The 23,662-nt window shown below is 40.0% G+C and overlaps 2 protein-coding genes across 8 annotated transcripts; one reads left to right on the top strand and one right to left on the bottom strand.

Annotated features, from left to right (window-relative positions):
* Nucleotides 1-22: 22 nt before the first annotated feature.
* Nucleotides 23-21,409, bottom strand: zfhx2 (zinc finger homeobox 2). Of its 4 annotated transcripts, XM_042398970.1 has the most exons (8): nt 21,373-21,389; nt 21,020-21,104; nt 18,535-18,694; nt 18,249-18,418; nt 10,995-11,153; nt 8,565-8,625; nt 3,925-8,129; nt 23-3,137 (listed from the first exon to the last, which is right to left on the bottom strand). In XM_042398970.1, the coding sequence occupies exons 2-8, from the start codon at nt 21,098-21,100 to the stop codon at nt 2,700-2,702; spliced, it is 5,274 nt and encodes a 1,757-aa protein (XP_042254904.1). In that variant the 5' UTR covers nt 21,101-21,104; nt 21,373-21,389; the 3' UTR covers nt 23-2,699. The 4 variants fall into 4 exon arrangements, with proteins under 4 accessions (XP_042254904.1, XP_042254903.1, XP_042254906.1 ...); XM_042398969.1 differs by having other exon boundaries at nt 21,020-21,409; XM_042398972.1 differs by lacking the exons at nt 18,249-18,418; nt 18,535-18,694; nt 21,020-21,104; nt 21,373-21,389 and adding an exon at nt 13,422-13,767.
* Nucleotides 14,050-16,480, top strand: thtpa (thiamine triphosphatase). Of its 4 annotated transcripts, none has more exons than XM_042398976.1 (4): nt 14,050-14,258; nt 15,253-15,322; nt 15,614-16,111; nt 16,207-16,480. In XM_042398976.1, exons 2-4 carry the CDS (start codon nt 15,253-15,255, stop codon nt 16,305-16,307), a joined length of 669 nt encoding a protein of 222 aa, XP_042254910.1. In that variant the 5' UTR covers nt 14,050-14,258; the 3' UTR covers nt 16,308-16,480. The 4 variants fall into 4 exon arrangements, with proteins under 4 accessions (XP_042254910.1, XP_042254908.1, XP_042254911.1 ...); XM_042398974.1 differs by having other exon boundaries at nt 14,076-14,258; nt 15,611-16,111; XM_042398977.1 differs by lacking the exon at nt 14,050-14,258 and adding an exon at nt 14,311-14,409.
* Nucleotides 21,410-23,662: the final 2,253 nt, after the last annotated feature.

The following is a 23,662-nucleotide window of genomic DNA, read 5'->3' as shown; positions in this document are numbered from 1 at the left end:
TCCACTGCGATTAAGACAGATGTAATGTTGTTCAACTGATTTTATTTCTTTTTCTGTATATCAAAGAAAGCATAATGGAGACCAAACACAAAAAGGCAGGTACAAGTGAGGAGGAAAAAATAAGCTTAATCAAAAATCTAACAATTCAGAACAACACTGCCACTATTATTGTTCAATATTCATAGGAATACCAGAGCAGAGAGGTGGCATTTAAAACAATTATGGATCATAATAATCAAAACAGTGATGAGTAGTAATGATAAATCGTATAAGTAGTAGTACAGTTATAACAATAGTGATAATCAAAGTGACAATGAAACGTAAGAGAATAAAAAGCAGATCTCCATAAAAACCTATCTAGTTTGGACAGTGCAACACCGTGTCTGTGTGTGTGTGCGTGTGTGTAATCCCAGTCTTGAGGTTCAAGCACTCCAGTCCTTTGCTTTACACACAAGATACAGTTTCCAACAGGAGTACAAATTATAACTCATGAACGGACATTGTCACCCTCCTTGTTTCGAAAACCACACCAAGTGACTTTTCACGTTGCGTTAATGGCTGTGTTCATTTGAAATGTCTGTAGCTTGTGCAAAAATTGTGGACTAGTGCAAGTGTCAAGCCGTGGGATGTCCTTTACAGTTTGCATTTGCGAACACCTCTCCTGCTCTCTGTCGACCTCAAGATTGCTTTTTGGTTTTTGAATGACAGAAAGCAAAGGGAGGATTACTTTGGAATATCAGTTATTTTAATATATTTCCTTTACAAAAGTTCATGTTTTAGTTTTGCATTTTGTTAAAACTATCAATAGTAACATTAATATACAACTTAAATTGAAGGAAAACATCTTTAGTATGTTAAGTGTCCTTCAACACAGCACCATCTTATTAGCTCTCAGTCAACACATTTAATGTTTCCCAATTTGCTTCCTAGATTTGAGTATTCATTAGTCCCTTACAGATACTAGTAATACCCAACTTTCTCCCTTGTCTTGGTTTCCAGATATTAGATCTCATTTCACAGCACATACATTACCAGAATTAGTAACTCTGTTTCAAAACTCAACAAAACAGGGAAGGGGGGGAGACAGGAAACAGCCCATTTTAAGCCCTAGTCTCTCGATATTTCTAGAGTTTTGGCTTTTTGACCTAAATAAAAAAATCAGTTACACCAGTTTTTAATTGCTTCTATTGTCATTGGTATAAATATTGAAGTAAATAAAAGGAGTACTTAACTTTCCTGTCTTATCCACAGTATTCATGGCAGAGAAAACCGTAAAATTTACGAAATCGGTCTAAGCCTCCGTGCTAGATGTGGATGAAATTAATTCACAAACATTTTATGAGGATCACCTGGGCTTGTATTTATATACCTGGTGGTGTTTCCTCTTAAGGCTGTCATATTTCTAACACACCTACAGTAGGTGAAAACATTTATTTTTCCAGACAGGTTTGAAGAGCTGCATTCCAAAATGAGATATACACCATTTGGGGAAGAAAGTGAAATCCACAGGATCAAAAGAGATTTGTCGCAAAAGCAAGTTTGTTGGTAATTAACATCCTTGGCCATAAGAATGCTGACAACTTGATAGGCAGGATTTGCTATGTTCTAGGAACAAAATACGACATTCAGAGTTTTTTTTTTTTTCCCCAAAAAAATAGATGTAAAAGCAATTTGGAACAGAGCTCTTCTTCATTTAAATCCCCAGGTCTGCTTCTTGCACAATATTATGCTAACACCTAAAGCATGTTTCATTAGACTAGCAAAAAAATCAATTTATTTCACACGATTTATATTAAGGCATCCAACATGCATGGATGTATCTTTCCATAAAAAGACACTTGCATTAGAATGCTTAAAAACATTTTCAAACAATGTAAAATGTGTCAAAGTGCGGTATGCCAAGATTCTACTTTCCTCAGACTCTCTTTTTGCCCTGTCTATTTGGATTGTCATGAAAACTATGAACATGTACATGGGGACAATTCAACAGCCCTATTATCTCTTAAGTACCTCTTTTATATCCCAAATGAGTAGACACAACACTCTTCAGATCACACTCTGTAGCAAATAAAAAGGTGACAGTCAATACCAGTTCTTTCTCTCCCAATGGTTCAGTCCGTTCATTTTATATCCAAGCAATCTTTGCCCTAGAAGTGAAAGTAAGCATAAGAAAAACAATTCCACAGGAGCAAAGTGGGAGTTATTAATGTGAGTATTTCATGTTATCATCCCAAAAAGTGTTTCTAGGCCCACTGTCAAATGGCCACTTCCAAAGAAGAAACGCTTTTGCATTAGTCACTAGGGTAGGACAGTTCAAGCATGGCAAGTTGAGTGCCTTTACAAATTATAGGAAGGTCAATGAAGTAAGGTAATATATAACCACAGGGTTAGGACCAAAAAGTTTGGGTGAAGTGTGTGAGGATTGAGGGAAACTTGAGATGTGTTCATCACTTATCAGACAGCAACTGATTAAGTAAGAAGCAGCCTGGAAATAGTTTGCTGTTGGATTCTAGGTGAACTCTACAGATTAACGGATATCGAGTCAGTGAAGGTTGAGCAAAGGATGCAGGGAGAGCCAACTTCAAAAACTAAAGAATATTAGCTTTTGAGGATTAGTGCTCAAATTTGTTTATTAAAATCTGAGGAGCCCAAATGGGTCCAAGAATAGTCAGTGTGCAGACCAATCCTGATCTGAGTCTTTAACTGTTGCTGGTGGCCGTTGGTGGAGGCGACTCAATAACCATCTCCCCTCCAGAACCAGCACCAGAGCTGGTTACTTGAGTGGAATGAGAGACCTGCGAGCTTGGCACAGCGCTGCCAGGTCCCCCATTTCCGGTTCCGTTCTTGTTGACGAGCGTCGTCGGCTGGCCAAAGTTAGTGGTTCTCAGGGTTGCCAGATGACGTGGAGAGAAGACATGGGCCCTTGCTGCAGCCCGGGATTCAAAGGAGATGTTGCAGGCATCACAGCGGCCCGTCAGGGTCTCCTTTGGCACAGACTGGCCGGCCATTGGGGAAGCTGGAGGATCAGTAACTGTCAGCTGAACTGGTTTGGGCAGGATGGGACGATTGGCTTTGAGAGCGTTGTACTGCAGGTAGCTTCCTGAGCTCATGTCCACTTTCCCACCTGACAGAGGCGACTGAGAATGGGGAGGTGGAGTGGATAGACAGGACCAGAGGAGGAGAGGGAATATGTTTAATGTCATATCTGTTAAAGTCTGATTTTTATTTATACCTGTAGACTAATCCAGTCGATTTACGCCCTCTACATAAATCCTACAAAACACATTTTACCAAGTCTACTTTTGACTTGCATTATACTTTTACAACTAAGACAGCAAAATATGCGTTCTCTGGCAGTATTTCAAGTACTCAAAAGTAAGCGAAAGCAATACACTAATCAATACAAACTTTATTTGTAGTACTACAAAGACACTATGTTTAAAAATGCTGTATGTTGACTGCAACTACAGTATCTTCAAGTATCTTTTTTTTGCTGTCTGAAAATAAAAACAGTAGGGGACTATAGCTGAAATCAATATCACATCATTAATGAAAATATTTGTTAGAGATTGACACCACAATATGGCAAATGCAAAAATCACCAAATCAAATTAATGTTTAATCCAATGCACTACTGTATGTTCCAATGCTATACACTGCATCATCCAAAACATTTTAAATGTGTAAAACAAAAATGTAAGAAACCCAATAAGTTCACCACGATGATTCCACTGAAAGTTAATTTAGGGATGTGCAATAATTCAACAATGTATTAGAGGGGGAAAGCCACAATGTGATACCTATAAAATAAGGTTCATAGTCTGTGTCTTGTATCTTGCTGTGAATTTTATTATTCTTTCTAACAATTTTTATTTAGTTACCAAATATTTAAATACCAGAATGTGAGTCTACTTGCCAACTTACCATTTTCTCTTGCTGCAGCCTCCAGCGCTTCTCCTTGGCTCTGGTGTTTTGGAACCAGATCTGCACCACCTTGAGTGGCAGGTTGAGCTCAGTGCCGATGGCCTCACACTCCATGGCATTAGGGTGGGCACAGGTCTCATAACAGGATTGCAGAATGGACAGTTGTAGGCAGGACAAGTGTGTGCGTGGCCTGCGGCTGGATGAATGGGTCAGAAAGCTGCTTTCTGTTGGACTTGATTTAGCTACAACCGGGGTAGATGGGCTGGCCACTTTGGCAGAACTAGGGGTATTCGGGCTGACTGGTGCAATACTGGGGGTGGGAGGAGGGGGGATGGTACGAGGAGTCGTGTGTGTGGGAAGAGCCAGTTGTTCTCTTGATAGGGTGTTGATCTTAATAGGGACTTTAGGGGTCCAGTAGTTAAGCCCATTCTGTTTTTGTGACACCACTGTTGTGGCAGGAGGCCTGTTGTTGATGGGTGTTGAGGGCAGCTTGGGCACCATGCGGTTAGTGGTCCATGGCCCCGGACCCATCTCATTCTCATGGTCTTTCTCTTCATCAGTCTTTTCCTCCTCGCTCTCGTCGTCTAGCTTTCGCTTCTGGGACGGTCGTGGGGCAATGGGGATGGGATCCTTGGGTGGTGGTAAAAGGACAGGGGGGTTGACTTTGGGTGCAACTTTGACCATAGTGACATTGCTGGTGGTTTCGAGCTTGGTCTTTGGCACTGCAGAGGCACTGCTGCTCACAGGAGAGACTGTGGTAGAGGAAACAAACTCCTTAGGCTTGATAGGAACTGGGGTTATTTTTTTCACCACAGCTGGTTTTCCCAGCTCCTTTACAGGCTCTCGCTCTGTCTTCATGAGGGTGCGCACAATTGGAGTAGTTGTGATGCATCCAGTATTGTTTCCAGCAGGCTTGTTGGAAAATATTGGTTTGGAAAGAGGCCAGGTAAATTTGATGAGGGGTTTGCCAACTGCTGCCAGGGTCCCGTCACTGATGAATCGGACTTCACCCTTGCGTTCCCTTGCCCTCATGTTCTGGAACCAAATCTGAACAACCTTCTTTGGAAGGTGAACCCATTCTGAAATCTGTTCAAACTCATGTTTCCCAGGGTTTGGGTCTTTGAAATAGCAGCCATACAGTATATCAAGTTGTTCAGCTTGAATGATGGTCCTTGAACGCCGCATATCCCGATACCTTTTTCCTTTGGACTTCCTCTGCTGCTGCTCCTGCTCTCTCTCCTTCTCTTTCTCCTTTTCTCGCTCCCTTTCTAATAGTGTGGCATTTGCCCTCATGTAAATACTAGACTTTGTCAAGTTATTGCAGTTGACCAGACTCGTACTGGTATTGGAAGAGGACATGGCAGTAACAGATTCAGGTTTAACCTGGACAACAACCAGACCTTTGGATGTGGGCCTTAGGCCAAGCCCATCCAGCAACTGTCCCTTCTGTGCTGCAATTTTATCAGCAAGAGATGATGAGGAAGAAGCAGATTTTGAATTGTTTTTCCCCATGCTGAGATCCAGAGCAGACTCACAGTCACCACCATTGGACAAGTAGTGAGAAGTTTGGTTGTGGGAAGAGAGAGACTGTGAGAGAAGAGAGCTGGAGAAGCGTGTGATGGTAGGTGGGTTAGGAAAGACAGGTACTTTGCTCCCATCTCCAACCATTGATGGAGTAAGAGAGAGGACATAGGGGCTAAGGAATTGAGTAGAAAAGGAAGCAAGAGACAGAGGAAGTGTGTGGAGAGCACCACTTGGAATCTGGTCCATGGAGTGGGACTGTGAACTTGGAGGATCCCCTTGGGCCTCCAACTCAAGATCCACATCTGGGTCTTGTCTCTCCTTCTTCACTTCCACCTCATCACACTCAAACTCCCCCTTTCTCTTTTTTCTCTTGGACCTCTGACCCCCTCCTCCCTCCTCATCTTCATACTCATCCTCCGCATCGGAGAGAAACACAGTTGTGGAGCGCAAGACCTTTCCTCCAACTGACCCCTTGTCACCATGGACCTCCCGCTGTGTTTCATCTTTAGCAGGGCTCTCAGGACCTTCCCTCAAAGACTCATTCTGACTTTCCTCATCTGACACAATGACAGAGGTGTAGACCTCATTTTCTGAGTCAGAGGTCAGACAGGAATCTCCCTGACCCTCCCTTCCAAAATCTCTCTGTCTGCGTTTCCCTCTTGTACTAGACAGATCGATTGCTTGACTACCTGAAGCTTCAGCGTCATCTTCACCTTCTGCTATAATCAGTGAGCTTTCTTCGTCATCAAAGTCATTGTCAGAACTTTGAGCATTTCTTGTGAATCCTGCCACGCCTTGCAGGTGTTGCAACTCTGTTGCCCTCTGTCTTTGTTTGGCATGTCGGGCCTGCCTCAGCCACCTACGCACCTCTTCCTCAGAAAGTCCTACCTCTCTGCCAAGCGCCTCACAGTCCTCACGGGGAGGACTTGCAGCATCAGCCTCACTTCGTGACTCGAAGAACGCCCAAAGAACCTCTGACTGAAACTCTGACAGCACTGGAAGGTCTGGATAAATGGATGCCATTGTATTACAATGGGGCCGAGTTTGATTGTTTGTTAAGGCATTTGTACTCGGGCTGGATTTTGGGGTGCCAAGAGAACCACATGGGCTAGTGCCAGATTGTGATTTTTGAGGAGTAGAATCAGGGCTAAGTGTAAGGTTTAAATTTAAAGGACTGAGGCTTGAGTTGCTGGGCATAGATGCAGAAGGCGAGAGGTTGTTATTTTGGAGGTTCTTCTCTGGGCCCGCTGGGGAGAGAGTCAGGCTAACTGCTTTATCACCTTCCAGGTCCATCTGATTAGACGAGCTGTCTCCATCTGTTGTGCCATCTCTATGTGCCTTCCCATTGTCTTCATTACTCTCACTCTTCACTTTGCTTTCTATATTAAGACCTTGTGCAAATTCTCTACTGTCCTCTTCCTCAACTTTCTCAGTTTTAATGTTCACTGTAGTCCACTTAACCTTGTCCTTGACCTGATCTGAGACCTTCTCTTCAACTGCCCCATCGCTGTCCTGCTTCTCTTGTTCTCTCTCACTGTTTATACTCTGTTTTTGCTCTTCCACACAGGGCTGTATGTTTGTTGGAATTCCTGCAGAGGGCCACTGGTTCTGTAAGCTGTTAAGTCTTTGGGTTAGGAGGGCTTGCTGGGCTGTGCTGAGACCTACGAATGGCACACACTGGGTAAGGAGCTGGCCTTGCTGGTTTTCTGGGTGCTGCTGGGTTTGGGCTTGGAGCCCATTCAAGATCAAGGGCATGACCATCTGAGGCTGAGGCACAAGCTGAGGTGCGGCGGCACCAGGAGCAGCACCAGCTGCAAACAAGGAGGGGAGGAGGGAGTGTGAGAGTGTGTTGGGACTAGATGTAAGGAGGGTGAGAAAGGCTGAAACTGCCTGAGCTGAGGCCACAGGGGAGGTGAGGAGGGAGGGAGCGACTTGTGTTGTTTGGATCTGCTCTCCATCTTTTGTAGTAGTCACCATCAAGGTTCCAGGAGCTGCACAGTTGGTGGTGGTAACTAACTGGCTGGTTCCATTTCCAGATGTGCTCACTATAGTGTTTGAAGCACTGGTGACACTGCCTCCCAAACCACCAGTGGCCACTGCACTGTTTGCAGCATTTGCAACAATGCCAGCATTTCTGCTGCGGGTCTGGTGCAAGACGGATTTCATATGGCTCTCAAGGGTGATGGCATGATTGTAAGAGACTCGACAAATAGCACACTGGTAGGGTTTGTTTGATATATATGGCCGAGACAGGACAGGTACTGAAGGAGTTTGGGGATCACTTTCCCCACCTTGTTTTGCAGAGCCTGTTGTCATCCTCTGAATGTGGGATGCAGAGTTGTAATGAACGCTCAAGGCAGTTCTGCTGGGAAAGGTTTCCAGGCAAGCATTGCATTTGAACAACCGGGTGTTATTTGCAGCTGGCACACCATTTTTACCAACTGACTTTTCACTAGCGTCTGGGATTTCTGTATTTTCAGCTGTATTTTGCTGTTTGGCTCCTGTGAGTTGATTTCCCTCCTCTTCTGGCTGTGGCTCAGCTTCACCTCCCTCCTGTTCCTTTATTCTCTCTTCCTCCATCTCTTTGTCTCCGAGCGTCTGGGTAGCGTCTGAACTCTCACTAGATTGGCAGGGGTCTGAACTGACGTCTTCAGCGGGCTTCAGTTGTGACAATACAGCATCTGAAAAAACAGATATACATTCAACATTTATGTTACGGTAAATGGGGTACTTGTCAACAGTGATACACATTTGCATACTGAATTTTGTACCAGTGCCCATATCAACCTTTTTGCCCATCTGCACCCTCCCAACCTGTATTAGGGCAATTTTCCACTGCCAAAGTATTATTCCTTTATGGAGTTTTAAAATATGCTTAACACCATGTCATTGCCTAAAAAAAAAAAAAATCCGCATTATAATATAAATTCATTCATAACGTATTTCAAGCTTATCTAACTAAAAGCAAATAAGTAATTATACATCAAATCAATGTTATAAGAAGAACAATGAAAGGCATGTAGGGTATGTTATTAGTTTTCAATTTGGTGATTTTCTATCTTTTATCACTTGAATAATAACAAGTGGATGAAAAGAACAGTCTTTTTCACACTGACCTGAAGACTTTAGAGCACCTTTGTCCTCTTTCGCTCCACTGGCACTCTGTTTTAGAACAGCCTGTTAAAAGAAAGTCAATGGAGAGAGAAGTCAGCAAAATTCCCAGAGAAAACTTAACTCTGCAACAGCGCCTTTCAGATGAACTGAATGCTATGTAGCTTTTGACAACATTTGGGCGTGACTCATTGATGTGTGGTTATATTACACATAGCAAGCCTAGCTAGCCTCTAATTTGCAAATTACCCTAAAGGCACAAATGTAGCTGTATTTCATCAGTTTACCCACCAATAAAATTCCCTCTGTTTCTTTACACTTTACATAGTAAATTGTTATAGACCTACTACAAATAGTGTGTTCAGTTAAGTGCTTACTCTCTTAATTGATAACTACTCAGTAAATACTTTCAGACTGGTTAATCCAAACAATGAAATATTCAAACTCATATCAATATAATGAACACCAAAGTGCAAACTGTTAAAAGTAGAAACAACCATCCACCAGAGTCCAATTTACAGCTCAAACAACTAACTACCAAGAAATAAATCCAGAATGCAGAAATAAGTTATGTGTATATTTTCTCTAGTTGTTCAAATATGTCATACAATATTTATTTTGTTATGCTGAGGATCTGTGGAATAAGAATAAGAATTTTATTAAAGATTGTTAGGGGTGGGCGATATGGCAAAAATATTATATCATGATTTCTTCAGGCACGATCATGATCCATGATCTTATCACGATTCTTTTTTATGTTGGTGGTGGACTATTTCGCTTGTTATTGAACAGTAATCAAGATTCAAAAAACTTTTTCTATCACATGATAAAAATTTGTCTTAGTTTAGGGGCTCACAAACAACATAAAAACATACACCCATGAAAGACCCAAATAAAACTACTTTAAAACACAAACAATTCCATAAATAAATTAGAGTAGGTGTGCAAAGCTGCATTAAAAAGTAATTACAGTCTATTTGGCCTTGTTTAAAATGGATATTGCAGTGAGAAACCAAACTAACAGTACAACCAAACTAATTTCACAGCTGAAAAGCAAACAGTCGATATTGTGTAGAAGCGTTAGTGTGTTGTCCCGAATAACTAGCAGGATGTGCACCATTAAAAAAAGGCACCAGCACAGTACACCTGAGCTGACATCACGCTAGCTTGCAGCATGACAGAAGTTAGTGCTACTGGTTAGCAGGCAAGCTAATCGCTAAGCAGTGGCATTTACCTACAGCCCAGCTGTCGGTTTAACTTGATGTGCAGTAGGTTAGCCTCATAGCAGGACATTGAAACTACTGTAGATTTCACAAACACGCTAGCAAGCATCAAATCTGTGAGCTAACTGGTGAGCTGGCAACATGACAATGCTCAGCATTTATCATTAGAAAAAAAACAAAACAAACAAACAAAAAAAAAAACAGTTTGGGCTCCTGATGTGAACCGTGCAGATAGTTTGCTCTGCTGTGAGCTCATTTTTGCCCTGAAATCCTTGTCGCTGGAGGTCATTTTCTCTATTAGATTTGAGGTATGGCACAAGGCGCTTGCCATGTTGGTGCTGTTACCCGTTAGCCTCCTGCTAGCAGACATCACAGAGCTGAACTGATACAATGTGCACTGAAGCACAATACTAATGATCTGTCTGTAAAGGCAAATCGTGGAGATATTTTAATCGTTCACACTCTAATATCATACTGCACACTCCTAGGTTCAGCTGAATAACAGTTAAATAACTACATGAGTCACTACATGAGTCACTACGTGTTATTACCTCGTTATAACATGAAGGAATGTAGAAGAATATTAACTTTTATCAAGTTGTTGTTTTGCTAATAGAACTTCCCAGTGTACAGCAGCCCAGCAGTAAATACTGATTTGGTGAAATGTGTGTTTGTTTTAAGTTTTAAGACATGAAATGTTGCTCCAAGCCTACCTGTGGCTACTTTTCCTCTTTGCTGAAGCAGTTTACCTCCATTTTATCATCTGTTATCATGATTTTTTTACTTCTCTACTTGCCACATCACATCATTTTGCAGTATTTGTTACCAATACCCCAGTAGGTCAGGCATCAACTCTCAAGCCTTTTGTAACTTTACTGCTTCAAAAATGGAGGGCAATAAAGTTGAGTCAGCATCTCAGAGAGTCTAATGCAATAAATAAACAAACTTAATAAACTACACCAAACTAGTATTTACCTCAGGGCTAAAGCTTTGCGTTAAAGGGTGTTATTCTGCCCAAACGCTGTATATCAGCCAGCAACAAGTGGGCTAATCAGATATGATGCACATAATTTATGTATCAAAGTAAACAGGTTTTACCCTTCAGGGAGTAAAACCAGTGTGGAGGGAAAAAAACAACCCATGTGACAGACACAGATTACTACCCTGACAATCTTATGATATGTTTTGTCTATATTGCACAGCCATACTTACAATGTCCAGCAGTCTGTCGACACAAGTTGGAAGTACGCTGTGTTGCTCAGTGAGATGTAGAGACAGGGAGGATCTGTCTGGTTGCCCTTTTTGGCACAGGGGGCACAGCCACTCTGCTGCTCCATTGCTTTCACTGCTCACCTTCTCTCCAGACTCCTCCTAAAAGAAAAAAAATGGCTGTTAGAGAATCCTACTCACTAACAACATTTCTGGTGCTGTTTATATTTATCGTAAATGCTGTAAAAAGAATTTCACAGACAGGAGAAAGGGGGGAAAAAATAACATTTTTGGGAAGGAATGCAATATGAGATAAAGAGGTGAGCTACAATCCACTGAGATAAAATTATATAATTAGTTATTGTTTATGCATCTTACAGTAGACCTGTATCCATCATGCAGTGTTGTGTTTAACAATCTGAACTCACAATCACAAGCCAAATACATGCCCACTACAATAGGCAGGTCACATCCTTTAACGGTAAAACTGACCCTAGATCTGTATCACCTTCTTACAGGTCTTTGAAGTTGCATTTCTGACTTCTTTTTCAACATTATCCATGTTTTGTAGGGAGGTTCAAAACTATTTTGCCTGCAATGGCTGTACCAAATTGCACAATGATGCAATTATTTAAATGGCACCTTTGAAATGTAAAAGGAAGTGGTCACCTAATGCTTTCAAGCAGGTTCTATATGGCACTGTTGTAAACTCCAAATGGGTTCTTCCAGATAAAAGATTATTTCTTACCTCTTTGCAACCCATTTAGCTTTCAACAACCTGCCCTGATATTACATGTGAAGATACCATATATTAAAATGCAGAATATTCAAGAGTAACACTCCAAAAAAAAAAAAACAACAACAACAAAAAAAAAACAATGCAAATCATAACATGTGCTGCCTAACAATCTATGAGTATACTGTTTCTAGAGCTACTAATTCCCCCCAGTTTTGACCAACGCAAAAAACATGTGGCTAATGTATTAAATATGATCTGTGGTCATACTGCATTAGCTCGACACATATGATGAAATAACTGTTATTCCCATGCAGTTTTAAGGAAGTCCAATCAGACCATTAGTTTAGATTTTAGCACACAGCTTCGATGTATTTTTCTTGAAGCATTCATGATTCATGAGGCAACCAAGACAGCAAATACATGCCCATGAGGAGAAATACCTACACAGCTCCAGTCCTCACTTCCTCGTCATGCCAATTAGCAAGCTAGCGGGGTTATATGACCAGATAATGTTTCGACAACAAGTCTATATCTGCAGAGTATATCGTGTTTAAAAGCTGCTCACCACGAGGTTCATAATTAAACCCCAAGATATAACTAGACTGACGTATCTCTGCTTATAGTTGGCTAATTAATGAGCAGTCTAATTAGCTATGCCGACCAGAGATGAATCAATTAGCTCGCAAGCTAGGTTGAGGAGCCCCCCTGTACCGTCGCATTACAGTGGTGTCTCTGGAAATGCTGGTTAGCTGTTAGTTTACTGGAAATAATTCAGCAGAGATAACCAGACACTTCTCCGAAACTGCAAAAGACAGAGTAGTCGGACGGTTAAGGCTGGACGGTCGTTACATTAACAAACCAAAAAGGGGGTAAAGCCATTAACAGTCGTGTCACTTTGCTAGCTAGCCTGTTAGCAAGCAGAGATAATTAACCGCTCCTCAAACTGTCTCCAACTGGCTAGTCTCCGTTCCCCTACAAACTCTGCCTGCTCCAGGTGGGAACTGCAGCTTCAAAACACCGACTGAGTTCACCCAGGAGAGAAAATACACTCCCTAGGCTTCAGATCAAAAGACCTCGGCCTCGAGTTGTTTCCTTACCCCTGTGATTGTGGGCTGCCAATCGGGCATCTAGTGTTGCACCGCCCGCCGCCTGCTGCTCAACAGCGCAAATTGAGGCCTAGCCGGAGTAAAGCCATTTAATTAATGAACGTGGGCTCCGTTTACAGATGTGTTGGAAAACACTCGCACCCCTCCTCCTCCTTCTCCTCCCTCGCCGCCCAGCAGACCCCGTTTTGACGCGTCCTAGCGCTCAAATCCATACCTTTAACACTTACGGTGCAACACATGGCCATTTAAACTCTCATTTTTAACTGCTTCACGCCGTAATTGGCGAAAGAATTAAGCGCAAAAGCGGCGAGTACGTGCGCCGCGGTCGCCTCGACGATGGGGGGTGGTGTGTGAGGTAAAGGAGAGCAGGCGAAAGAGAGACGAGAGGCAGGAAAAAAGTTTGGGATTTAATGCTGGATTTCTATAAGGGATCGGATTAGTATGGGGCACAATCCGTCGTTTTGCTCGATCCTCTATCAGTCGCAGGCCACTCTCCTCTCCCCCCCCACCACGCTCAAATCAGCACAATTAATTCGCGACTGTCGTTTAATTAAGTTCGGAGCAATTAGCTAATGCGTTTTTTACCTGCATGGTCGCCGCTCCAGCACGCACACACACACACGCTTCCTCTGTGGCTCCTCAGAAGTGAAAAGTTTTCTTGCCTGCCCTCCCTCTCCCTCTCTCTCCCTCTCTCTCTCTCCGGTTCTCCCCCTCCCTTCATTCGCCCTATCCCTCTCTCCTTCCCCTCTTCCCTCTAGTAAACAGACCACAGCTCCCCCCAAGGCTGATTGCTGACATTCAGAAGGGACAGACACGGCTATCAAATCCCTTATGTAACCCCGCAGATATTAGAGATTATTAATGTCTGCTGGAGCGCCGATTACTTATTGAGCAATATAGATAAGACAAGAGATAAATGCTTCATAGATCATTTTCTTTAAAAGAAAAAGAAAAAAAGTATGTCGATGATTAGATTGATCGGAATCCTTCCTAATAGCCAAATCCTTCCTCATTCTTACATTAAAGGTGAATAAATAAACGAGTCCCCATTCTGCCAACTTGGATCGAGTGTGACGAGTTAATTAATGATGAATAATAGAGATGTGACCGCAAGAGGCTTCACTCAGCACCATCCGCCTGATTTATATGTCCTGTTCTCAATCAAATGATAGGTGTGGCGCACATCAACAGTCGAGTATGTGGAATAAATATTTATGCAGCAGAGGGGGGGATTAAAAACTGCACCATCTGTATGCCCCTGCGTTACTGGGACAGGATGTGATGTCCCTGAATACCCTAATAGGTGTCTTTAATTGCGCCTGTGCAAAATGAACTTTGCTGACGTGTAGGAGCTGCTCGGATTGCTCTGCCGCTCAATCTTTCATGCCGATTTGTCTGGATTTAAGGACGTGACTTTGGAAGGTGTGTGAGGGTGCGGTTTTATACGTGCATGGTGTGTTTTAAACGCTCTGCGCTTCATTTTGGTGTTTTTCCAATTGTAGTTCATGCATGATCTGCAGCAGCAGCAGTTTCACTGAATGACTCGACTCTTTGACCGTTAACAGTAAGACAGGTGCGACAGCAGCAGCAGCTAACGTTACTGTACTGTAATATAGTTAAATACAATAATAACAATCCATCAGCATTGACAGACTGTTTATAAAAAATAACAATAAAAACCAAGCACCACAAGATCAAAACTTAAGAACCCGGAGAAGATACAGGCTAAGTTAAATGCAATACGGTGGAGGAAGTATTTTGATATTTTACTTTTGTAAAAGTGAAGTATTCTGAGCATAATGTACTTAAGTATCAAAGATAAAAATGTTTCATTTGATACATTAGATTTTATAAGATATATTCACCTACAAAGTAACTGAAGCTGTTAAATGTTCTAATTGTTCTAATTCACTCTAAATTGTAATGTAGAAAACTACAAAGCACAAAGTTGAAGTGCTCAAGTAAAATACAGTAACTTAAAACTGTGCAAAAGTATAGAGCTGTTTGGGTATTGTACTTTAGTTAATTTCTATTATTAGGTAAAAATAAAATAGATAGATATCTAGAATAGACACAGTCTAGAAAAAAAGAAGCATTTTAAGTAATAATTAGTAATAATAAGTAATATTAAAATAATATAAGGGATTGAAAATACAGCTATTAAAAAACAATTATTGCAGTAAAAATGAACCACATCAAATCCTAGATGGTTTAAATATATGTTGAGGCAGTTTGTAATTTTGGAAAGTGCTGAATAAATGTGGAAAAAAAATCATTCTATGGCTAAAAATTACATCAGCTGATTAGGTTACTTACCATAATTATTTCTATCAGTCTTAAAGTAGGTTGTAGGTGAATCACAGTGTATTTGTAGTCATTAAGTATTGATGGTGTTGATCTGACTGTGTCATTTCAGATGAGTGTGGAAGTGGAGAGAAAGTTTTTATGCAGCGCTGACACTCTGAAAACACTGGAGGAGATGGGGGGTACGTGTTCATTCTGTCTCTATTTACGCATGGATAAATTTAGAATTGAAGCATTTAGCTGATGCTGTGATCCACGCTGACTTACAAATGGTCACTGAAACGCTTTTCAAACATTTAATGACACTAACTGCTCTGTAACTGTGGTGACACTGGCCATCTGTCTCTTGTTAATAATGACGCTTAATTATTTTTATCAGCCTCATTAGGATATCTGAGCTGAAAGTCATTTTTATGTAAAAGTTGCTCTTTTTATCATCTTTCTCTCTTCCTCCCACTTCTTATTCTCAGCAGTGTGTGTTGGTCAACGGCAGTTTCATGACCAGTACTTTGACACGCCAGTGTTTGACCTCACTTTGAAAGACATGTGGCTGCGTAAACGTAAAGGATGCTGGGAGCTCAAGTGCCCGACAACAACAGTCAACAGAACAGAGGAGACAAGTGGGGAACAATCTAAAGCGGCTGCGCTGTGTACCCGCTACAAGGAGATAACCAATCTGCCCGATATTCAGCAGAGAGTGAAAGAGGTCATCAAAGAGGACACGGACAGTGAAACAGCAGAGAAAATCTCATCACAGGAGGATGAGTCTTGGCTGAGTAAAATGAATCTGGTCTGCTTTGCCGAGTTTACAACAGTGCGGCGGTCATTCACTTTAGAGGAGGAGGGGGTGCAGATAGATCTAGACCAAGCTGACTTTGGCTACCATGTGGGAGAGATAGAGGTCCTAGTACCAGAGGGAGGAGATGAGCAGTCTGCCCTGGAGAAGATTGAAAGAACAGCTCAGAAGCTGGGTGAGCTTTAATACATTCAATATCATGTTTTCTATTCATCAAGTAGGATATCAGTTGGCAGTTCTGTGACCTGCTTTTTTACTTCTTCTTCACAGGTCTGACTGGACATCAACGAGTTGAGGGAAAAATGAATATTTACCTTAAAAGAAATCGCCCAGAGCACTATGAAAAACTACTGAGTGAACATGTTTTGTAAAAGATATAATACTCTATCTGTGACAGATTAATGGTTTTTGACATGTACATAATCATATCTGTAAAACTGCTGTATTATTTATTACAAAAGCTTAATTAATTTTATTGAAAGAAAACAATTGTGTGCAATTTTAAAGAGTCTTAATGCTGAACAGAGATAAATGTTTAACTGTCCTCACTTGTGGATTGTGTGATCTGTAGATGTCCTTACCACACTAATAGTAAGGCTGCACCACAGAGATCAACTTGGAAATACTGTAGTTTTTCCACTGAATCAGAAAAGCCCTGTAATAGTGTTACAGGGCTAGTTTATATTTATTGAATTACCACTAGAGCAACAAGTTACAACAGTTTTTTGGCTGTATTGTTTTGGGTTTTTTCCCCCAAAAGTAGGCTAAAGAATTATCACATCTTAGAAAATGCAAAATCTTATGATATCAAGATGACTGTGAGGGGTAAGTAAGACTTTATGCATGTGCACAACTCAAACTGAGCCTGAATCACAAGACATTTGAGTTTGAAACGTAACGTTTTTCATGCTGTTGTAATCTAACTAGACATTTTGTGTTCCTACAGTTATATATTTTTTGGTTGTAACATGGACAGTGTCAGAATAACAATGAATACTCATGCAATGAGTAATGATGAAACCTGGCAGCTTTCTTACATACCATGGCATCTACCTCTGAATAACATAATCACAAGACTAATTTCCAACGCTTTGGAAGTTGGAAGTTACTTCACCTGTAACATGTTTATATTTTTAGGGCTGCAACTTGCAATTAATTTATTCAATAAATTGTAGTCTATAAAATGTCAGAAAAGGGTAAAGCTATTACTTATCACATGACCAGATAAAGAAAAGCAGCAAATTCTCACATTTGAGAGGCTGACACTGGGGAATGTTCATTGAAAAATGATCGATTATGATAACTTATATATATATATATATAAATATATATGAAGTGGCTCTATCCCAGTGTAATCTCTCTCCTATAGAGCAACAACGTTGACAAACTCCTTCACAGCGCCTGCATGCTTATAGCAATTCCATGCATATTTCTAGACAAGACCAAAATTTCACTCACACCCTTAAATACAGCAGTGCAGAACTGCCATTGTTACCAAAAAATTCAAATTATTTCCTTTTTGCTATAACAAGAAATGTGCCGTGTTATCATGACAAGGCATCGAGTTATAATGAGGAAATAATCTTATTAAGTTGGCAAAACTTTTTTACAATAACAATAATTTTCTCATTATAATGAGACAAGTTAAAAGCAGTGTTGCCAGTGGTATACTACAGAAGTAGTAAATTAAATGGTGTCTTTTTTGGCAGCACGCTCTTGTTAAGCAACATACATGAAATTGTAATTATAATGCAGACACTGAAGAATTTAGTCTACTCTGCAACTCACAACAAAAGTTCTCTGTCCTACAGAGCCGCTTTGGTTAACAAAAGTATCAACACAGCTCCTACCATGAGAAAAAATAATTCCTGCAGTATCTTGTTATGTTAAAAATAAAAATAAAGAAAAAAGTCTTCTTTTCATTTAAATGAAAAACTTAATCATGACACTTAACCATAATTATAAAGAGAGCAAGATCTGTGAAATTACAGTGATGGCCCAAGACTAAGGAGATGAACATTACAGAAGTAGCTGTGCCATAAACGTCACTTTGGTTAACCAAAGCAACTTGATTAAAGAAAGTAATTCCTCTTAGTAATTCAGTGGAGTAGACAAAAAGCAATGCGGTGTCTGCTTAATGACTATCCCATGATGTATATTGATTAACAAGAGCAAAACTTCATCGTCTCTAAAAGAAGTGCATTGAAATGCTCACGCTCATCCATTCCTGGACTATTGTGGCGACAACACTACTTGATTCTTCCATGAGAGAGAGAGAGAGAAAGACAGACTTGTAACAAAAGATGAGTTACCACAGTCACGCATTGATCGTCATCTTCAATTTCAGGCTGTGACCAATCAGGAGGAGGAGATGGAGGAGGTCTCTCATAGGTTGAAATCAAACCTCCAACATATTGTTCTGCTAGTGTAGTTTCTTCTGTACCAACGGCAGCACCTGCTGTGAGTAGCTTAATCTGGACACCTGTGATAGACACACACGTTGAACACATTAACTCATTATATTCCACTGAATATTGTGGGATGTTTGTAAGCATATTTAAAAGCAGAGCAAGCATCATTCATTAGAGAGACACACACCCAGCTTTCTCCTGTATATCAGTCTCCGGTCTGACAGCTGGGTCCCCACAGTCCTCGTCCTGATCACAGGAAGATTGCACTGGAGGCCAATTTCATGCACGACCACTGAGTTGCACTGACAGGCCACATCTGCTCTTTGTAAACATAATGCAGCTGCCCCCTTCATTAAAGACAAAGACAAAACAATAATGTGGTTACATTTATAGTAAATATAGATGTTACACTGAAGACATTTTAACCTTTTGTCCATTTTCACCCACTTTTATTATTTATCAGTTTGTGGTAAACAGATTGCACAGACATAGCATGGCTGTGGAAGCATACTTCAGTGCAGCCTTCACAGAAAACTGTTACTGGCTAACTTGTACAACATGGTTTACTTCGAATTTTAAAAGTATTTAAAAAAAAAAAAAAAAAAGTGAGCAGATCTGTATGCTTGATGTGTATAATGCCAGACCTAAAGGATCTATTATGCAGACAAGGATAAGTGAGCCCAATTTTGTATGTGAGTTTCAGGGTTCAACGCAGCCTTGTTTTTTTTTTTTTCAACTTTATTGGCAACAAGTTTAAAGAAGAAAAAAGAGGAAACAAAGTGCAGGGAAGTTCAGTTATGACAAAAAAAAAAACATTTGGTAGAGGGATTATGCAAGAAACTTTTTAAATTCAATGAAAGCAGAATAATACACAGGAGGAGGGAAAAATAAATACATAAATAAAAGGGTACAAATTAATGACATTAATTAATTAATTAATTAATTAAGTATATAAGTAAGTAAGTAACATTAGTGGATAATTGTATATGTTTCAAATATTGTTTGTGTCTTTGTTGCTTTTCTGTTTTTCAGCTTGACAAGAGAAAAGTAACAGAGCTTAATATCAATTAGAAATTAGGTCAAATTTGTTTTGTTTTTTTCATTGATCCATTTCATTTTATGTATATAGAATTTGCCAAAAGTTATAAACAGTTGTATTAAAAAGTTAACATTTTTGTCTCCTGAGTTATTTTCAAAATAACTTAAAATACCACTATCATAAAGCATGACCATCTGACCTGTTTTTCTAGATAGAGAGTTTTGTGTATCAATCATAAATTCCTATTTTAGAATACATACAATGGAAAAAATAAGTGAAAATTTGTTTCTTTGTTTGGACCATCACTAGAATAATTAATATTCAGTTTAAACCTTTCCAGAACATGATCCATTACATGCTAAACTCTGTGTAAAATTTTAAATGAAACTTCTTTCATTTTAAAATCCATCAGCCTTTTACCAATTCAAGTCACCATAGATAGAAGACCCGGACATTTGGATTTGGGGGAATATTATTCTCTACAAGAGTTTTCTGGATTTGTTTATTACTACATGTTTTATTTAGGAGCACTTCCTTGTTACTGTTTTGTTTTCTTTTTTAAATCTAATTTACACAATGGAACTTACAACAGTAACAAGGCAATGTAAAGTATGCTTGAGGTAGTGGACAGATCATATTACATTTACAAAGAAATAAAAATAAAAAGCAAACATAAGAAAAATTAAATTAAATTAATTACAAATCATATTCATTAGATAAGGCTCTAGCTTTCACAGCTTTAGAGTTTGTGCAGTATTTTAGTGTGTCCAGGTAGGATTTTAAGTAGGAAATGAAGAGTAGGTTGGGAGAAGGTTGGGTTTCTGTTTTGCAAATTTGCTGGCGTGTATATGGAATTTGGCTTACAAAGAAATAAGATTGATAACATACATTTTATTGACAGGCATTTAATCAGCAAAAAAATTAAATTAAATAATTTTTTTTGAGTTTGATTTGAGTATAAAATTTTCTGTTTAAAAAATTTTAAGGTCATACCAACAAGTCTGACTAAAGGTACAGTCCCCCCCCCAAAAAAGTTGTCGTTTCATCTGACAGAAAGAGGGTCGATATTTAGCCTATATTTTACAATAACTGAATTAACTGGATAACACATGCGCACCTTTTTTGAAACAAAAAATCCTGGGTAATAGTCATGTTTTTCCAGTCTACACCAATCATGGATGGATTATAAGAGCTCATGTAATACATCCATGATACCAATATACAGATTATTCCAAACAAATACAGCCTTGTTACAGAAGCGTCCTAATCAATACGTATCACGTCACTACCAACGCGCTTGCGTCACAGCCACGTACTACGCGTCTGCTGCAGAAACCGTTCCAAAACATACAGCCACAACCCTCTCCACATCCACAGCTCGCTTCTAAACAGGGACGTGACACAAGCAAGTCATTGCATCAAAAGTATTCTCATTTAAATCACAAGAGACGAACGTTTGATTGCTTATATGTTCGCTAAGCTGTGTAACGAGCGGTTAAACACACAGTATTTAGACTTCACCAGGCAGCTAGCTGCTATTAGCGAACACTTTGGAAAGCCACCCCACCTCAGACAGTGTTGCACGGAGGAAAATATTTGTTTGAAACTTTCGGCCAGTAAAGCATATACTCACATGCTGAAACCATGTTGGGTACCCTGGATAAATGGATGGCACTGCGTCAGCTTTCAGAATCAACTTCTTGGCAAAACCCATCGACCTTTGAAAGAAATTCACGAAACAGTCGTTAGTAAAATGTGAGCCGCAGATGCGGATTCCCACAGGATTTGACGGTCTGCTCAAGCGGTGTCTGTAAATAAAATCCAGCCATTTCTGTTTCAGCACAGGGTTCTTTGGTAAATAGTGAATGGAAGCTCTCGGATCTGGTCTGCATCCCAAAACAGCACAGTCTGTCATATTTACAGTTGTTTCAGAGATTATAACCACCACACCAAAAGCTCCACTCGAACTGCTTTCCCCCAAAGTACCTTTACTGTTTACTGTGTGCTGGAAGTTTCACATTTCCACATTGGTACTTGTGTAATATGCATGTACAGTGTTTGCATTTTCAGTCATGATTGGCTTCAAGCTTTGTGATGTCACAAATATATGCAGTGCCATGTGGACATAACTTATTTCTAGAGGAGCCCCTCCCCCAGCAACAGTATAGGTTTATAAGTATGTGGTGAGCTATATGCTGGTGTTAGGAGCCACCATCCATCAATATTATGCAATTATTGTAATAAACATGTAAAGTGTTGATTTGAAGAATTTTAAATGTGACCTGTAAGTTTTGGCATCCTATCGGATAGAGATGTTTCTGTGTTGTGTGATTGGATCTGGTGTCAGATCATTTTACAGAGAACACACAATCAGGTTATAAAGTGTTTCAATCTAAGGTATATGTCTTCTTTCTGTGCATGACATGGAATTTCAAAAATACAGAGTGACTACTGTTTTCATAGTTATTTTCAAAGTCCAGGCAATTACATGTTTAGGTAGCAGATTTTTCTTTTTTCTTTTTTTTCTTTTTTTTGTTAGTGAATTATTTAATTATATAATCATGGGAGGGTTTTCCACAAGGAAGATCCATGTCAACAAGGCTGGAGTATATCTTCTGTAGGGTCTCAGGGGCAAAAATTAGCTTTTGGGCCCCTATAAATCCCCTGTTTGTCCAGCTCTCTGTGTATTGTTTAAGTAAGCCCTCACCTCCAAATACCCTTTAAGTGCACACTGCAGACAACACATGACAACACTATATGTCACCTTGAAACCTAGTAAATTGCCTCCTCCGGATTTTCTGTATTTCTATTAGACTTTTATACAAAAATATGCTCAATCAGTTTCTTGCTAGATTATGACTTGAGGCCCCTCTTGTCTTTATCAGTCTTGTTGCTGTTAACTTTGCTTTTAACTTATATCCTTTATTCTGAATTATGTAAAACGCGTGAGTACTTTTAATGTCTTCAATTGTCTTATTGTGTTCATGTTTAAGGTTTTTGTGTTTTTGTGCTGCCCGCTGCAAAAAAGAATTTCCCCTCATGGCACAATAAAGATATGAACTGGACTGAACTACAAGTCAGAGCTTCAGAGTGAGTGGTGCGTAATCCAAAATTTGGAGAGCAAATTTGCAGTTAATGAAATCACTATAAACCAAATGACACGCAGTGAGTGAACCCGTGGCTTATGTCCCTGGGGCCCTGGTAATCCAACCCTGCGTTTCAGAGGAACTGTGGCTGATGAGATTGTTTTATAGGAGCTACATAATGGAATTATATGTCAAGCATGGACGGGTCATGAGATGATGGACCCCTTGCCACAGATGCGTCAGAGGTCCCCTGTCCTACAAGTACAACCCCAGACACACACAATACACAAAAGTGTCATGATGGCCATTTAGTTGCCTGTGTTATTTGATTACAGCCACCCATTATTACAGTGAAGTGTTGTTTTCTCATCATGATAGTGATGTTGATGTGCTGCTGCATACACTGAATGAGGAGCCAAATACTGCTCACATGAGGGTTTAAATGGGCCCTTAAGTATATAAGCTTCCATGGGTCACTGGGCCTGTGCCCTGTAGCCCTCTTTTGTAAGCCATCCATGATGTCAAATGAAACACTATTACAATGTCATTTGGCAGATGCTTTTATCCAAAGTAACATACACATAAGAGTTAACACAAGCAAGCATCTAGTCAGGAGAGAACAAGGTGAGTAAGTGCCATAAAGCTAAGTTCAGGTCTGACAGGAGGTAGGTGGGGACTCCATCACTATCACTCACTATCAAATAATAAGCAGGACAGATTTGTTGAACAAATGAAAACTTACAGAGTGAAGAAGAGAAAGAGAATAGTTTCTGCTGTGTGTATTTCATTCATGTAGCCTGTCTGTACTATTGTTATTGTTTGTTTTGTGTAAAGGACTTTGTAACATTGCTAATGAGAAGTCCTACACAAATAAACTTTATTACTGTCTTTAAAATAGTTTTATTTCAATTGCACCCTTGTCAACAGAAGCCCTCCAAAAGTTTTCTTCTTGTCCGACAGTTGAATGTTTGAGCTTCACTGTGCAGAATGATGTATGTGCAGAGTTTGACATCAGAGGGACGTTTTCACATTCATCAGCTGAAAGTGTAGTTTCTCTGTGCTAAATGAAAATCCAATTTTAAGGGGTGGGCGTACGAGCATGATTTGTGACATCACTTGTCACTCAACTGGTTTGGAATCCAACAATATTCACATTCATCCAATATTCATCTTACACAAGTGTGATGTTG

The sequence above is a fragment of the Thunnus maccoyii genome, chromosome 21, assembly GCF_910596095.1.
Source record: "Thunnus maccoyii chromosome 21, fThuMac1.1, whole genome shotgun sequence".
In the NCBI taxonomy this organism is placed as follows: Eukaryota; Metazoa; Chordata; class Actinopteri; order Scombriformes; family Scombridae; genus Thunnus; species Thunnus maccoyii.
Note: the sequence above shows the minus strand (reverse complement) of the source record. Positions and strands in the feature narration are given on the sequence as shown.